Genomic DNA, 16468 nt, shown 5'->3' with positions numbered 1-16468 from the left:
ACACACAAAAATCCAGATTTTCCTGTTTTTGTATTAAAAATTAATTTTTTCTTTTTCCACCAAAACAAATATTTTCTAATCTGTCTCTATTATTTAAAACAATGTATGATGTTGTTGTTGTGGTGACTTTTCACCAATAGAGGGCGTAGTGTCAAAACAAAACTTATATTTCATGTTGTCAGTACAAAACATGCTGACAACATTAAACTTGATGGAAGTTTTAATATGAACACAGGTGAACTTGAAACAATCTGACATTAATGTCTATAAGGTGAAAACCAGACGGAACCAAATGCAGGTAAAATGTGAATCCTTGTTTAAAGTGGAAACCAGGAAACAGTGAGAGATTCTGTCAAGTTGAAGCAAGATGGAGACGCCGCTGGAAGAAAAATAAATGTTTTATTAAGAGCTTCAGATTCTGAACTTCACAATATTTTATTTATTCCAAAAGACAAATTCAGTTTAGCAGCTTATTGTAACACATTCACACACATTATGTGGTGTGAAACCACAACCATTCACAGCTACACACCAGAAATGCAGCTTATCAAAAATATAAACTCATCAGAAGTTTTGAGTTGAAACATTAAGTTTAAAGAGAAAACTTTGAAAGTAATAACAATTCTATAATGAAACATTTACGTTTATAACTTTTCAACAAAGAAACAACAAACTAGCAGTGAAGGTAAAATGTATGTTAAAGAAAAGCAAAAGACTTTTATGTCATAATGTTTTATGTTCATCTCTGAAATTGATGAAATGTATAGAAATTGTCACTTTAAAATTAATTATTTGATTTCACCTGAAATTAGGGAAATATTGATTTTTATAACAACCTCTTAAAAGTCTTAATGTGTTCTGTTTCACGACATATTAATAAAAATATTTGTTTAAATATACCTGTGAAAATAATAAATTGGACATTTTTATATCTACATAATTCAACAAAAGAGTATTTAAAAGATATGAATGTAAACATAAGTTGTGCATCAGATAAATATCTTTGGTTTCAGTAACAATCAGCTGATTCGGCATTTTGACACAATAACTGATCAATGGTTCTGGTTTAAATAATTTTATAAATTATTTAAAACAGGAACTGAAACAATATCATAAATGACTCAATGTCATCATTATTGCAATATGGAGAATATACATTATCATATATTCTCCAGGCACATAGTGACATTTTATAGCACAATCAAGTAACTATGTTGTCTTCAGTTATGAAAATGCTGACATGACTTAAAATAAATTTGACTTTGCATTTTAAAACCTTGAAATTGGGCCTCTGTCTCTTTAAAAGTCCCTACTCCTTCTGACACTCTGCCTTCAGCATGTCATCACAACAATGCGCCTTCATTATGCCATTTATAGCAGGTCTTAGGAGTGTTGCACTGAAAAGTAGCTCATATAATGAGTTCAACAGATGTGCAGTTCCAACAGGTGTTTGCTAATTGCTGCTGGCTAGTCTGAAGGAGCTGAGATGGGGAGTGGAGGGATGCTCTGTGTGCTGGAAGCTTGGAAACTGCAGCTCTGAGGAGAATCTTTGGAAAAATAGGAGGCACTTAGTGTGAGTAAGCATTTTTCACAGCTCAATGGTTGCCATGGAGATAAAAATATTTCTCCACTATTAATTAAGCGAATAAATTAAGTCATGATAATCTAACATGTTAAGCATTAGAATAGATTGAAACAAATCTGATATTTTTGTGAGGGCAAAATTAATTTTAAACAATTGTAAAGTGAACAACATTGTTATCTGTTTGTTTTTTTTAATCTACTCTTGTCAAGTGATTAGTTTTCATTGTCTTTCTCCTCTTCCTAAAACAAATAATCAATATTATTAGAACGATCAGAGCTACTATTGATCCTAGACTGATGAAGACGATGTTCCTTCCTCGTCTGTCTGGTTCTGGAGTCAAAGTTGGGCTCTGAGTTTGGATCTGATCAGCAGCTGCAGGGAGAGAAATCAGAAATATTTATTAATATTTGATGAAAACTGAGATCCAGGAGGATTCATGTAGAAGATGAAGATGTTGGTTCATCAATACAGGATTAGAATTTGAACTGAGTGGAAAAAAATTAATTACATGATTTCTTCTCACCAGTAACGTTGAGTCGACATCTTCCAGAGTTGAATCCATCTTCAGTTTTCACGTAACACAGATACAGACCAGAGTCTTCAGTCCTCAGTCTGGACACATGGAGTCTGATTCGTCCTTCTCTGAGGTGTTTGGCCTTCTTGTTTCCCTTCTTCAGCTCAGCCCTGGCTGCACTGTAAGTCTGTGCATCCCCTGACCTGAAGGCGATGTTGCGGGCCTTCAGCTGGAGACGAACGTCTCAGTTCATCCAGGGTTTCTGGTTGGGGTACATGGTAATGCGTTTGCAGGTGGTGACACGTTCTATGGTGGTGGAAATATGGTTCAGTACAGATGAGGCGTACTGATCCAAGTCTGTATGGTGGAAAATAGTCCAATCTGTATTCCTGAACCGGTCCTGGAGCACAGCGTCTGAGCCCTCTGGCCACACCTTTACTGTCCTCACGGTAGGTTTCACACGTTGGATGAGTGGTAGGTACTGAGGTGTGAGGAACAGGGAGAGATGGTCTGATTGTCCGATGTTGGGGAGGGGTGTCACATTGTAGGCTCCAGCCAGATTGGAGTAGACATGGTCCAGGGTCTTGTCTCCTCTGGTGTGGCAGGAGACATGTTGGTGGAATCTGGGAAGAACTGTCTTCAAGTTGGAGTGATTGAAATCACCCGCAACAATAAAAGCAGCCTCGGGGTATTTGGTTTGGTGTTTTCTAATAGCCGCATAGAGTTCTTTCATGGCTAGCTTGGCATTAGCATCCGTGGGGTGTACACGGCAGTGAGGGTGATCGAGGTGAATTCCCTTGGGAGGTAATCAGGTCTGCATTTGACCATTAAAAACTCCACATTCTGTGAGCAGTGACTCTCGGTAGTAGCAGAGTCTGTGCACCAAGCTTTGTTAATATAAATGCACAAACCTCCACCTCTGGTCTTGCCGGAGTCATCTGCTATATAATACAGTAAGGTACGGCAGCATCATGAAACTTATTGGAGATAAAATAAAAAAACACCTTTATCATCATGTGATGAAAGACTTTAATTAGTTTAAACTAGAATAATGAAACAACTCAGTCTTTGTCAGATTTTCTAATTTTAATACATTTTATTTTCAGATAAAAAAAAGTAAATTTCTAACATGTTTTCATATTCTACTGTTAAAATGAGCTTAAATAACTTTAATAAATTATTTTTCATCTGGAGAAAGTCGCTCACATAAAGACCAGAGTGAATTTCTTAGATTTTATCTCCTGCAGCAGAACAATGACACAGACAGGTTCTTATTTTCTTGCACTAAATTAATCTTCTTTAAGTCACATTAGTTATATTTATAAAACTTCAGCTTCTGCACTTCACAATACTTAATTTATCCCAAAGCGTAAACTCGGTTGAGCAGCTCATAGCAACGGAATCACACATATTACATGATATAAAACCACAAACATTCACAGATTCACAAAAATACATTTGATCAAAATATATGAGACACTTTGAGTTGAAATATTAAGTTTAAAGAAAAAACTTTGAACCCATTGAAAATGTAACAATTTTGTAATGAAATTCCAACATTCATATTTATAACGTTTCAATAAAGAAACAACAAACTAGCACTGAGTAAAGATTTATGTTAAAGAAAAGCAAAACACTTTTATGTTGTGTTGATTTCTAAAATAAATTTAATGTATAAAAATCATCACTTTAAAGATAATCCTTTGATTTCACCTAAAAACAGGGAAAAATTTTGTTTTATAACAACATCGTCAAAATATTTAGATGTTTTGTTTCACAACATATTTATAAAAGTGTTTGTTAAAAATATTTCTGTGAAAATAACAGATTTTAAATCTTCATAATTCAACAATAAAACAGTGTTTAAAAAACATGAATGTAAATGTAACAAATTCATCACTTTGGTCACAGTGATGGTGTGAACAACCACAAAATGACTGATGGTCAATAAACCAATGTCTGATCAATCAGTAAGATTCAGTTATCATCTGATAACTGAATCATTGATCAGTTATCAGACACAATAATTGATCAATACTTCTGTCTGAGTCCAGAAACCTTTAAAAATTATTTAAAATTTCTAAAACAATAACAATAAATGACTCAATGTCATCATTATTACTATACATTCATTCATGATGATCTAACATGTTAATCAGAATAGATGGAAACAAATCTGATATTTTTCTGTGGAGGCAAAATTAGTTTTAAACTAAACTATAGCAAACAAACCCGTTATCTGTGTTGGTTATATAGTTCATCTACACTTGATTCAAAATGATTCTTCCTTTTCATCCTAAACCAAATAATCAACATTATTATTATTATTAATATTATTATTAGAACCAGTAAAGCTGCTGTCAGTCCCAGAGTGATGATGAAGATGATCCTTCCTCATCTCTCTGGTTCTGGAGTCAAAGTTGGTCTCTGAGTTTGGATCTGATCAGCAGCTGCTGGGAGAGAAATCAGAAATATTTATTAATATTTGATGAAAACTGAGATCCAGGAGGATTCATGTAGAAGATGAAGAAATTCAACAACTCAGGTCTCAGGATTTTATCTGAGTAAAATATTTCTTCTCACCAGTAACGTTGAGTCGACATCTTCCAGAGTTGAATCCATCTTCAGTTTTCACGTCACACAGATACAGACCAGAGTCTTCAGTCCTCAGTCTGGACACATGGAGTCTGATTCGTCCTTCTCTGAGGACGTCTTTGTCAATCTGGACTCGTCCTGAAAACTGTTCATCCTGAGACTCTGGAATCTCAACACCTTCATGGACCTGATAGAGAACCAATTCTTTATGAGGAGCCAACAAGCTGCAGTAGATGAACAGATTCTTCCAGGATCCCTGAGTCTTGGTGGTGAAGGTCCACTCCAGAGTGATGCTGTGGTTCTCCTCTGCCTGATAGCTGCTCTGTGTCACATTCACTACAAATGTTGCTGCTGAGGAGACAGAGAGGGAAAGAGAGGAGCAGACACACTGAGAACTGGAACATGGGAGTCTTTCAGCTCCATCTAGAGAGCTTTCTGTCACAAAGACAAGATGGAGACTGACCACAGAGACATGAGCTGAGGATGAGGAGCAGCAGGATCAGAAACATCTGGCTTGAAATAATCAGGATCAATAAACTTCAGTGAAGTGATGAAGATCATCAGGACAGATGTTTGATATGTTGGTTCATAAACTTTATGTCGTATTTCATCAACATGGAAGAAAAGTTGAGTTTAATACTGAAAGACAAAACAGAGAGAAAAGATTAATAAAAAACACTACTACCACCATAGGCGTAAATCCTGGGTGGGTCAGGGGGGTCTGGACCCTCAGAATCTTTTAAAAGTCTAGAAAATCCCCCCACCCAAAAAAAAATGATTGAAGAAACATTTGCAATTAAACAAGATCAATATAAAAAGGAAAAAGAAACAAAGAAATAAATAAACCTGTGATTCATCTAAGAAAAAACTAAGAGTAATTTTAGGTCCCCTTCCATTATTAGAACAATAATAAAGTCCAAAGTGTGAGAGAAGCAACAGCAGCTGAACGGCACAGGCTGGCAGAGCCACTGAAGTGAGGAGCTAACTGTTAGCTGTTAGCTTTTAGCTGTTAGCTGTTAGCTCTGCAGCACTAACAAAAAACCCTCAAGTTAATAAAAACTCAAAGCAAAAGACATGTAACACTTTTGATTTACTTTCACTGCTCAATAGGAAGAAACACATTAACAATAAAAATCAGACTGAAGTTTGTTATTTCATTACTTTGGCTGAATCATGATAAACTGCTTCATTAACAAAACTAACTACACTGCTTTCATAGACTTAAGCTTTTTTGTTAAAGGTGACAAACATCTCATTCATATTTAACTCTTTAACTTTTAGTTAATTACAAGAGTTTTAAACTGGAGGGACGGGCTGAGCAAGTGGACGCAGCTCAGAGTCTGGGAGCCGAGAACAGCAGAGAGAAAAGATAGAAATTTACAAATTTATGCTTTTATTTCTTACTGTTTTCAAAGAGCCTTTGAAACCACAAAATAAAATCTGGATATTTTTCTACATAAACCCTGGTGCTTTAAGTGTTTTAAGTTATGATTCTCCCCAGATATTAATTTCTATCTACTTGTTTGTTCTCAGTCATCCAGGACATGACAAAACTAAAAAGGATTTTAAAATAAAGCATCTGAACAAGTTATAATTTAAATAGTCCATAAATTGTATTGGGAACCATTATAATAAATAATGTTTATGAGGAATTTTATTAAGAGGAAACTTGTTTTTATTTAGAACCTGACATTTTTGTAAAGGTGCAGCAGAGATTATATCAGTCAGACTGAACAAAACTCGTATCTAAGCAACATTTGCATTTTAGTTTTACTTTCCTGTTTACTGAGAATAAAACATGTTTGATGTGCATTATTAGTCATTTTTGCTCCTGCAGCTTGAATGTGGTTTAAAGCTTTTTAAACCACATTTTATGTTACATTTCAATGTAACTTTGCCGACTCCCCAAAATTGCTCTTAAGAAATGTTCCTGTTTATGGTTCCCCCAATAATGAGATGGGATTTATGCCCTTGACTTCCACTGCCATCCTGCAGTAAAACATCAGAACATGTTTCAGATTGTTTTTCATTTTGTCACCATTCTTATGGATCATTGAGTTCAGGTTTGTTAAAACTGTTATTCAGGAAATAAACTGTTATTTGACCTGTAATACAGTTTATTAAACTGTAATAAACTGCAATTTTAAATATTTGACTCTAATATAGTTAAATATTTACCTTCATCAACGTTAATTTTAAAGTTTCACTCTCTTTAAGTTGTTATTCTTCATTACTTGATCATCCAAAGTGCAGAAAGTGTTCAGAAATTAATTCATATTAAATTACAGCTGAATTAAGAAAACTAATATTTTCTGATTGTCAAAAGATTAAATTTCATCATCATGACAAACATATTTATACTGTCTAATATGTGGAAATAGTTGATTGTTGAACCTTCCTGCATTAAGCCTTTTATTGTTTAATATGAAGTCAGATTTCCATTAAGTCAGTTTTGTGCAAAATAAATGACATCATGATTCAGAGATTTCATTTTCATCTACATGTTTTAATGCTGCAGTCATTCTATGTATCTAAAACCTTTTTTCTAGCTCAACAATAAATGATTTCTCACTGCACTGAGCAACTTATTTAACCTGATTCCTTCTTTAACTATCATGTTTATGGTTCAAAGTTCAGTTTGGCTCATCTTAAAATCTCCACCATATTCTTCAGCAGATCGTCTCAATAAATGATATAAAATCTGTGTTTCTATTATTGTCTGTGGTTCTGAAACAGATTCTCTAAACGTCTGTCAGAAACCAGAAAGTCAAATTATTATTTTAAATACATCTCTGATAAACAATAGAAATCAGATTTTTATCATTTTAACAAGTTCTAGTTTGTCAACAACACTAATGATTATCAAGCCGTTAAATATTTTAACAGAGTTCATCTTAAAAGAGTCAGAATAAAAACTGACCAACAATAAACTAGAAGAGACCGACTCACCTGTAACCTGTTGGATAAAACCTGTGGAGAATTAAGATATTTCCAGTTGTGCTCTTTGATGTTCACTGAAAAGTTTCTGCGTAGCACATTGCTTTATAGTTCTCACTTGTTCTGCTTTTACAAGCAGAAAAAATGTGAAAATGAGGAACAAAAGCAAAAGTGTTCAATTCTTGAAATGGGAGGTATATCCTGTTTAGCCTGTTGGATAAAACCTGTGGAATATTAAGATATTTCCTGTTGTACTCCTTGCTGTTCACTGGAGAGTTTCTCAGCACTACATAAACCCCCTGTTTTTATATACTATGTGCCGCATAGTGCACACAGACAAGGTAAATGCAGAACAAGGGTGGAGATTGCAATAGGATACTTTCATTTTACTTGGTTCTGCTCAGACCTGTCAGGTTACATTCCTGTACTTGTTTCTTCTTGTCTCTGGTTAATAAAACAGCCTCGTTCATCACACACAACGTTCCAGCTTTTCATATTAAATCCACTTCCTGGACTATTTTTTATCTTTGTCGATTTTTTCCACAATTCATTATTTTTACACAATTTCTAAACACATTTTCTAAAGCAGATTTTCCACTTTGATTTTAATATGAACCACTGAAGATGAAAACAAATCAACTGGTCTCTCACATCGTTCAACCAGACATAAACCTAAACACATATTTTGTTTTCAAACTCCACTGAAGTTTATTTCACACTTCAGGTTGCAACAAAACAAACTACAAACCATCTTTACAGTCAAACACTTTTGTGTAACTGTTTTAATTTGTTCATTGATCCATACAGCTTCCCACACTGGTTCTGCACACGGGCCCAGTGTGAGCCTGTGTGCAGAACCAGGGCCCTCCCACAGAGGGAGGGAGCGCGAGAGCGGCCCTCCCTCCATCCACTGAGGAGGGAGCGTCATGCCATATATTTCAGCCACTTGAAGAAATCCGTATATGGTTCCCCCCAAGTAAGTTTGGTAAATAAAGAGTAAATATTACCAAATTCACAGGATTTGTTGCTGATGAAGGGGGGACTAAGAACAATTAAAGAGATTGTGAGAAAAATAATTATCTCCCATGTTATGTATGGGGAACAGGTTATTTCAGGCAGCTAAAATATGTGGTTCCCCCTCATAACTTTGGCAAATAATCAGCAAATGTTTTCAAACTTACATGGTTTATTGTTGATGAAGAGAGGAATAAACAGAGTTTACAGAGTTGTTGGTAAATTAATTTGTTCCAATGTTATGGAGGGGGAACAGATTATTATATAGTATAGATTATTATAGTAAAAAGGAATGGCCACTGCTCTTCAATCTCACATAAGGTTGGGGCAGGCCAGGAATTTATCATGTGCCTCTGGGAAGTATAAGTCAATGCCATAAATTCATCCACGTTTGTCTTCTCAATAGCTTGAGGTCCTGCTGATTTGAAGACAGTTGCCATAGTCTGTCTTTTTGTCTCCAAGGATTCTGATGTTTCTCCTTCTGGTAGAGCTCTGGGTTGCCAGTTTATGCAGCCATAACTATCCAGTTCAGATCTCCCCATTTTGATGGTTTTCAGTGGTATGCTTTTTCCTAGGCTGTCAGATTCTGCTGCTGACATCGTCTCTGTTAACATGTTCAACTCTTGTTTTGAGCTGTTTGAGTAAATATATAAAAAAGTGTCTGAGTAAAGACCAGATATTTTAGTTGTTCCAGATGTTCTGCTGCCTCCTCTCCTCTTCCTCTCTCAGGATGAAGATGTCTCATTAGTTTAGTTTAGTAAAATGATTCATATTAAATTTAATCCTAGAGATTAGTCTTTAGGATTAAATCTTTTTGTCTCTTTGTGTTTCGACCAACTGGATATTTGCTGAGAATCACACAAACACAAATGCAGCACAGCAGATTTCCTTATAGAGGAATGATTCTCTTCACAGCTTCAGCTTTAGTTTCTTTGTGGTTCGTTTGCAATGTTGTTATTTAAAATACATTTTATTGTCACATTTTATTTGAAAAGTGTGAAATATATGTGAAAAACTTAGAAAAAACCCAACAAACTATTCCCAGATTTCACTCTCTGGTGTTTTCTCCTCATGAATTATAACAGAATAATTTCACTCCTTTTACAACATTGTTTTTCTTTTCCTAACCAGGAGTCCAGTTATTACAAGGAACAACTGGACTCTTGGACTTGATGATGTTCCTGATGTTCTGCTGCCTCTCCTCCTCATCCTCTCTCAGGATGAAGATGATCTCCAGGATCCTGCTGCTCCTCATCCTCAGCTCATGTCTCTGTGGTCAGTCTCCATCTTGTCTTTGTGACAGAAAGCTCTCTAGATGGAGCTGAAAGACTCCCATGTTCCAGTTCTCAGTGTGTCTGCTCCTCTCTTTCCCTCTCTGTCTCCTCAGCAGCAACATTTGTAGTGAATGTGACACAGAGCAGCTATCAGGCAGAGGAGAACCACAGCATCACTCTGGAGTGGACCTTCACCACCAAGACTCAGGGAACCTGGAGGGAACTGTTCATCTACTGCAGCTTGTTGGCTCCTCATAAAGAACTGGTTCTGTATCAGGTCCATGAAGGTGTTGAGATTCCAGAGTCTCAGGATGAACAGTTTTCAGGACGAGTCCAGATTGACAAAGACGTCCTCAGAGAAGGACGAATCAGACTCCATGTGTCCAGACTGAGGACTGAAGACTCTGGTCTGTATCTGTGTGACGTGAAAACTGAAGATGGATTCAACTCTGGAAGATGTCGACTCAACGTTACTGGTGAGGAGAAAAAATCTAATAAATATATTTTTTCTCTAATAGTTAAATTCTTAAGATCTGTATTGACGAACCAACATCTTCATCTTCTACATGAATCCTCCTGGATCTCAGTTTTCATCAAATATTAATAAATATTTCTGATTTCTCTCTCAGCAGCTGCTGATCAGATCCAAACTCAGAGACCAACTTTGACTCCAGAACCAGAGAGACGAGGAAGGATCATCATCTTCCTCAGTCTGGGACTGACAGCAGCTCTAATGGTTCTAATAATAATATTGATTATTTGGTTTAGGAAGAAAAGGAGAAAAGAAACCAAACTTTTTGACAAAGAACAGATTTGTTTGAACTTGTTCTGTTTGACTTATTAGATTGTAATAATTATGACTTTGATCCGTTTATTGATTTGCTTCAGATTCATGTTTTAAATCATTTCAAATGATTTATGGACAACAACCAGAAACAATGATCTGTTATTCTGTTACTCAGATTAATTTATTCTGTTTCACTTTATGTGTTTAAAATATTGTTTTGGAGGGACCAATGGTGACAACAGTGGTAGGAGTTTGTCCTGAAATTAGCATGTTGCTGCTTCAATCTGCCTCTTTCTTAATGTCCTTGGACAAGACGCTTCACCTGCCAGTGGCTCCGGTCCATAGTAGCCTTGCCTCTGCCAAGTTGCTCCAGGGCAGCTGTGGCTATTATCCAGTATTTGTCACCATCAGTGTGTGAATGTGTGAATGGATGAGTGACTGAATGCAGTGTGAAGCACTTTAGAGTCAACTGGTCTTGATAAAGAGCCATACATGTACAAGCCATTTATAATTTTTTATGTAAATGGTAAATTAGAGCTCTAATTTATTATTTCACAAATATATTTAAACAGTCTTGTAATTATGACCTGTGTGTTTTTGCTTTTTCATCATAGATCTCATAATCAGTGTGTTTTGGGTCATTGTTTGTAGAAAAGTTATAAATGTATATGTTATATATATATATATATACAGCTGACTGGATAGCTCAATAGATAAGGCATCAGTATATCACCCGAGAGGGCGGGGTTCAAATCCTAAGATGCATAACATGCTGGCTCAGACGTCAAACAAGGTCTGCATCAGGTGTTGGGGAACCAGAGCACCTTGATGACAAAATGTGGATCTGTTGGAATGCTACTACTCAAGTAACCCTAATCAGAGAGGTTACATGCAAAGACTGGTGAAGGAATGGTTACTTCGACATCCCCAGTCAACACTAAGCGCTAAACAACTAGTAGCTCAGTGTTCCAACATCCGCAAACGGCAACTGCTATCACAACTTGAGATTGACGAGATACAACACAAATGCTACGGCAAAAAGGAGGAACCTGGATGTCAGAACTGTGGGGACTTAACTACAAGTCCCTACCTGAGATTCTCAGGTATGTGTACATACCTGAGAATCTCAGGTATGTGAATGCGTTCACATAAACTCTTTATAATGATGACGACACAACTGGCTTCATAAAAATGAACAAAAACAATCTATGATCTATATGACAAGTTCAAAGAAACTTTCCCAAATTGAAAAGATTTCCTTCATGTTTTTCTGTAACTTTAATGTCTGTAAATCAATAAACTGATTGCAAACATCTGTCTGTGTGAACTTGTGGAGTTTTAAAGTTAAAGTTGTACATAAATCTCAGAGGTAAATATTTTAGTTTCTGATATCAGTTTTGAAAAAAGGTTAGAAGATTAAGAAGTAAATATTTACTGAGGTATTTGCTTTTCATTTATTAGAAAATTATAGAAATAAATAAATTTCAACAGTTTAATTCTTGAAACAGGTGGTGATGTCATGAAATGGGCTGATAATAATCAAGGCTGACTTGTTAAGATTCACACAGCTTGTATGTTAATGTTTATATTGAAAAGAAACGAAAAGCAGAATTAATCATTTGAACATGTTTATTAACAGAAACTTTACGAAGCCGCAACATTTCCCAGTAAAATCGTTGATCAGCTGATCGATCTCCAGATATTAAGATGATCATTTCTGCTGGTTTTTGAGCTGCAGCTCCTCTTCATCATTTTCTATAAATAAGTTGATTTGATGTAAACTAAAGTAACGTGGGGTTTACTTTTTGTTTTTGTTGTAATATGATCAACATGTCAATAAAACAAACTGGCTCATTGTAATTAAGACTAATATTGGTGATGGCAGCAATCGCTGTAGTGTCGGATCAGACACTTAGAAAATTCAGACGACAGAACAAAAGCAGGCAGAGTCCAAAAATAAAGTTTCTCTTTCTATTGAAAGTTGAGACATTTGTCAGTGTTGTGAAGATGTGATGGTATATATAATCCAGTGAGATCGCTCAAATGGTTTGGAGCATTTATTTTTCTGCAGAAGAGATTAAAACATTAATCCAGCTCTGTCCACCTTTCTCCCAGCGTTCTGGTCCTAAACAAGTTAATAAAAGGAGTGTTTAAACAAGCTGTGCTGTAAAATTAATAAAACCGAAAATAAAAACAGCTCAATGAGATAAAATTCACAAATACTCAATTTAACATGAATTGGAAATAATATTTAAGAAAATATATTTTAAGCTCTGTTACACCAGAATATGTATGATTTCTGCAGACATAATAAAACAAAAATAATTAAAATAATTAAAGCCCAAGTTACACCATAAACAGAAACAAAGCTGCAAAGAAAGTGAAGCTGCAGTAAAATAATATACAGCTGGCATGTAACCTGAGACTGGTTATTAAAACTTAACGTTAGATATTACAGCATGTAGCTTTACAACAAAGCTTGTCGTCTATTAGGAGCATAGAAGCAGCAACACAATAACAGATGTCTCTGCTAAAAACGAGTCGGTAATAAAATCTTTATTCTAACCGACCGCCACTTATGCACAGCTTCATTTAGACGGAATGAGATAAACTCCTAATAAGTCAGCAAAATATAGTTTAACAGAAACATAACTGAGAGCATCACAGCATCAAACATTCAGTTTTACTAACACACCGAGGGAGGCTGCAGAGCGGCACACCTATGTTGCATTCAGGGTGCAAAGGAAACTCCATACACAACCAAAACCTCTTCTACAAAACTTTAATAAAGAATTGAAAAGGTTCTGGTGGTAAAAACATGAAAACAGAACAAATCAAACTGAACTGATCCAGTCAGTCCATCACTCAGACCTTCAGCTCTATACGCTCACAGTTCCTAACTCCACCACCAGGTGGCGCTCCAGTATAACCCTTGATGGTAGAACTGGTCTGAGGTCAGATCCAGCAGCTGGATTGTTTCTGCTGAGGTCCAAACAGCTGCAGCTCATGTTGGAGGTTAAAAGCTTCTGCAGTGAATCAGGTTCTGACAACATGAGGGAAGAAATCTGGTTTGATTTCCAGCAGAACCATCAGAACCAGAACCAGTGGAGCAGATCCAGAGCTTCACTGGTTCATCAGCTGCTGCAGCTTAAAGCAGCTCAGATCAGGGTTCTGGTTCCAGGTTCTGGTTCCAGGTTCTGCTTGAGTCCAGAACGTTTGTTTCCAGCAGCCAGCGGGTCAGAACCAGCTGCAACTGGACTGGTCAGAACCAGAACATCACTATGCTGCTGGTTCATGAACAGAAGGAAGAAAATCAGATCAAACCTGAAACACTGAACTTAAAAAATAAACAACAATCTTAGATTAAATTATCTTTATTGAGGCTCATTTATGTCGAGTTTCAGTTTTAAAATCTTTCAGCTGCTGAAAATAATCGACCAAATAAATGAGTTTGTTGTGTTGATGCTACAAATCTACATTCCTCTCATTCTGATCCAAGTGTTTCTAACGATGAAGTGACTGAAGTCTCTCTTGTCTCTTCATCATTACTAAAATAAACATCTGCTGGTTGAAAACATTTCACTAAAAAATAAGAAAGAAGAAACATCAGAGCTGCTGCTGTCAGTCCCACAGTGATGAAGAGGATGATGATGAAGATGTTCCATCTTTGTTCTGGTTCTGGAGTCAAAGTTGGGCTCTGAGTTTGGATCTGATCAGCAGCTGCTGGGAGAGAAATCAGAAATATTTATTAATATTTGATGAAAACTGAGATCCAGGAGGATTCATGTAGAAGATGAAGAAATTCAACAACTCAGGTCTCAGGATTTTATCTGAGTAAAATATTTCTTCTCACCAGTAACGTTGAGTCGACATCTTCCAGAGTCGGATCCATCTTCAGTTTTCACGTCACACAGATACAGACCAGAGTCTTCAGTCCTCAGTCTGGACACATTTAGTCTGATTCGTCCTTCTCTGAGGACGTCTTTGTCAATCTGGACTCGTCCTGAAAACTGTTTATCCTGAGAATCTGGAATCTCAACACCTTCATGGACCTGATAGAGAACCACTCCACTAGGGGGAGCTAGAAATTCACAGAGGATAAACATGGAGGACAGAGAGGAGTTGGGTCTGGTGGTGAAGGTCCACTCCAGAGTGATGCTGTGGTTCTCCTCTGCCTGATAGCTGCTCTGTGTCACATTCACTACAAATGTTGCTGCTGAGGAGACAGAGAGGGAAAGAGAGGAGCAGACACACTGAGAACTGGAACATGGGAGTCTTTCAGCTCCATCTAGAGAGCTTTCTGTCACAAAGACAAGATGGAGACTGACCACAGAGACATGAGCTGAGGATGAGGAGCAGCAGGATCCTGGAGATCATCTTCATCCTGAGAGAGGAAGAGGAGGAGAGGCAGCAGGACATCAGGAACATCATCACTAACAATACAAGGAACATCTGGATTCTTGCTACAGAATTAACTTTATTTAGAAACAGATCAATACTGCCACCTTGTGGTAATAAAACTATACAGCCGTCAGACAACAGAACATGTTTTTATTCTCTGCTCCTTCTGAAACTTTTATTATGAAATATTTTATTTAGATTGTTTATATCTAAATAAAATATTTAGATTATATTCTCTGAGCCTTCTTGTAATTTTGATGATTATTATTTACAGACAATTAGAAAACTGTATAAGACCAATAAAAACATAAATATCCTAAACAGAGATATCAGGTTTCTGAAAAGACTTTTAATTTCTATCCAGTCAGTTTCACTTTGGACTTTAATCAACTTGGTTTCTGGTTCTCTTCATTCTTCCTCCAAACTCTGGAACCTTCATTTCTGAATGAAATACAAACTTTACTTTCATCTGAAAACAGGACTTTGACCCACTGAGCAACGGTCCAGTTCTTCTCTTCAGGTAAGATGTTTGTATCTAGGATTGTCTCTGGTGAATCCTGTGTGAAGGAGTGAACTGAGTCTGCTCTGAATCCAGCATCAGTTCACTCCTTCATCCTTGTGAAACGCATCGAAATGTGAGAGAGGTTTTTAGACAATCCTCTCCAGGCTGCAGTTTTCCCTGCTGAACATTTTCCACATGTCGTGGTGTGGAGAACAGGATGGAGACACATCCTGTCTGAGTTTGAAACCTGAGACATGTTGGACAAAAGTGTCAAACCAGAAACACTAAACTTTCAGCTGCAAGAAATAATAACAAGTTACAGAAGATTAAAAGTTATTATTACAGATATATGAACTGGAAAACATGGTTTCAGGACTTAACTGTCGTGTTTTACATTTATTCACAAGAAACGTGTATTTAACTAAAAGGTTTAATCCAACTAACTCTAAATTATAGACAAACAGATCCACATATAATAAACTTACTCTGTTAGTTTTCTTCTTTATCAGCCTCCATATTTTGTTCCTTTGTCAACTTTTGTGTCCAGGTCTCTGCATAACGTTGCTACTGATCTCTAAAGCTACAGTTTAGATCTAAACTAACAGCCAACAAATAATTTCAGTTATGCTTTTAGAGGCGGTCGAGGGATCAAACTCCTACTCACTTTAAGAATTCCTCCTCCTAATGCCGGACATTCATTACATTCATTACTGTCTCCCTGTTGCAGAGCATAAAGCCGGACTCGTCCTGAATCAGGGAGTTTCCCTTCCTGCTCCGTTAGACTCTGAGGAATGAGTTGCAGTAGGAGGAGCAAAGCAAAGCAAAGGGAGCTGAAGCGGTCGAGCTGAAAGATGTCAGT

General features: G+C 36.5%; 2 protein-coding genes and 2 long non-coding RNA genes across 8 annotated transcripts; 2 read left to right on the top strand and 2 right to left on the bottom strand.

Annotated features, from left to right (window-relative positions):
• Positions 1–380: 380 nt before the first annotated feature.
• On the bottom strand, positions 381–2206 carry LOC116737415 (uncharacterized). The gene is made up of 2 exons (XR_004342812.1): positions 2109–2206; positions 381–1957 (listed from the first exon to the last, which is right to left on the bottom strand). It is a non-coding gene; the product is annotated as an uncharacterized LOC116737415 (long non-coding RNA).
• On the top strand, positions 2120–14944 carry LOC116737404 (uncharacterized). The gene is made up of 3 exons (XR_004342798.1): positions 2120–2232; positions 4807–4969; positions 14847–14944. It is a non-coding gene; the product is annotated as an uncharacterized LOC116737404 (long non-coding RNA).
• LOC116737398 (uncharacterized) lies at positions 9708–10818 on the top strand. Of its 3 annotated transcripts, none has more exons than XM_032590524.1 (3): positions 9708–9920; positions 10036–10395; positions 10549–10818. In XM_032590524.1, the coding sequence occupies exons 1-3, from the start codon at positions 9818–9820 to the stop codon at positions 10761–10763; spliced, it is 678 nt and encodes a 225-aa protein (XP_032446415.1). In that variant the 5' UTR covers positions 9708–9817; the 3' UTR covers positions 10764–10818. The 3 variants fall into 3 exon arrangements, with proteins under 3 accessions (XP_032446415.1, XP_032446413.1, XP_032446414.1); XM_032590522.1 differs by having other exon boundaries at positions 9743–9920; positions 10033–10395; positions 10549–10801; XM_032590523.1 differs by having other exon boundaries at positions 9745–9920; positions 10033–10395; positions 10552–10801.
• Positions 14065–16388, bottom strand: LOC116737400 (uncharacterized). 3 transcript variants are annotated; one of them, XM_032590528.1, is made up of 4 exons: positions 16095–16388; positions 15035–15090; positions 14560–14919; positions 14065–14429 (listed from the first exon to the last, which is right to left on the bottom strand). In XM_032590528.1, the coding sequence occupies exons 2-4, from the start codon at positions 15087–15089 to the stop codon at positions 14191–14193; spliced, it is 654 nt and encodes a 217-aa protein (XP_032446419.1). In that variant the 5' UTR covers position 15090; positions 16095–16388; the 3' UTR covers positions 14065–14190. The 3 variants fall into 3 exon arrangements, with proteins under 3 accessions (XP_032446419.1, XP_032446417.1, XP_032446418.1); XM_032590526.1 differs by having other exon boundaries at positions 14560–14922; positions 16095–16377; XM_032590527.1 differs by having other exon boundaries at positions 14065–14426; positions 14560–14922; positions 16095–16377.
• Positions 16389–16468: the final 80 nt, after the last annotated feature.

The sequence above is a fragment of the Xiphophorus hellerii genome, chromosome 18 (genome assembly GCF_003331165.1).
Source record: "Xiphophorus hellerii strain 12219 chromosome 18, Xiphophorus_hellerii-4.1, whole genome shotgun sequence".
Classification (NCBI taxonomy): domain Eukaryota; kingdom Metazoa; phylum Chordata; class Actinopteri; order Cyprinodontiformes; family Poeciliidae; genus Xiphophorus; species Xiphophorus hellerii.
Note: the sequence above shows the minus strand (reverse complement) of the source record. Positions and strands in the feature narration are given on the sequence as shown.

Excerpts from the sequence above, each read along its gene's own strand:
- LOC116737398 (XM_032590522.1), top strand. The coding sequence starts at position 9,818 with ATGATGTTCCTGATGTTCTGCTGCCTCTCCTCCTCATCCTCTCTCAGG. Across the intron at positions 9,921-10,032 it reads CCTCAGCTCATGTCTCTGTG|CAGCAACATTTGTAGTGAAT; the intron begins GTCAGTCTCCAT and ends CTGTCTCCTCAG. Across the intron at positions 10,396-10,548 it reads ATGTCGACTCAACGTTACTG|CAGCTGCTGATCAGATCCAA; the intron begins GTGAGGAGAAAA and ends TTTCTCTCTCAG.
- LOC116737400 (XM_032590526.1), bottom strand. The coding sequence starts at position 15,089 with ATGAAGATGATCTCCAGGATCCTGCTGCTCCTCATCCTCAGCTCATGT. Across the intron at positions 14,923-15,034 it reads CCTCAGCTCATGTCTCTGTG|CAGCAACATTTGTAGTGAAT; the intron begins GTCAGTCTCCAT and ends CTGTCTCCTCAG. Across the intron at positions 14,430-14,559 it reads ATGTCGACTCAACGTTACTG|CAGCTGCTGATCAGATCCAA; the intron begins GTGAGAAGAAAT and ends TTTCTCTCCCAG.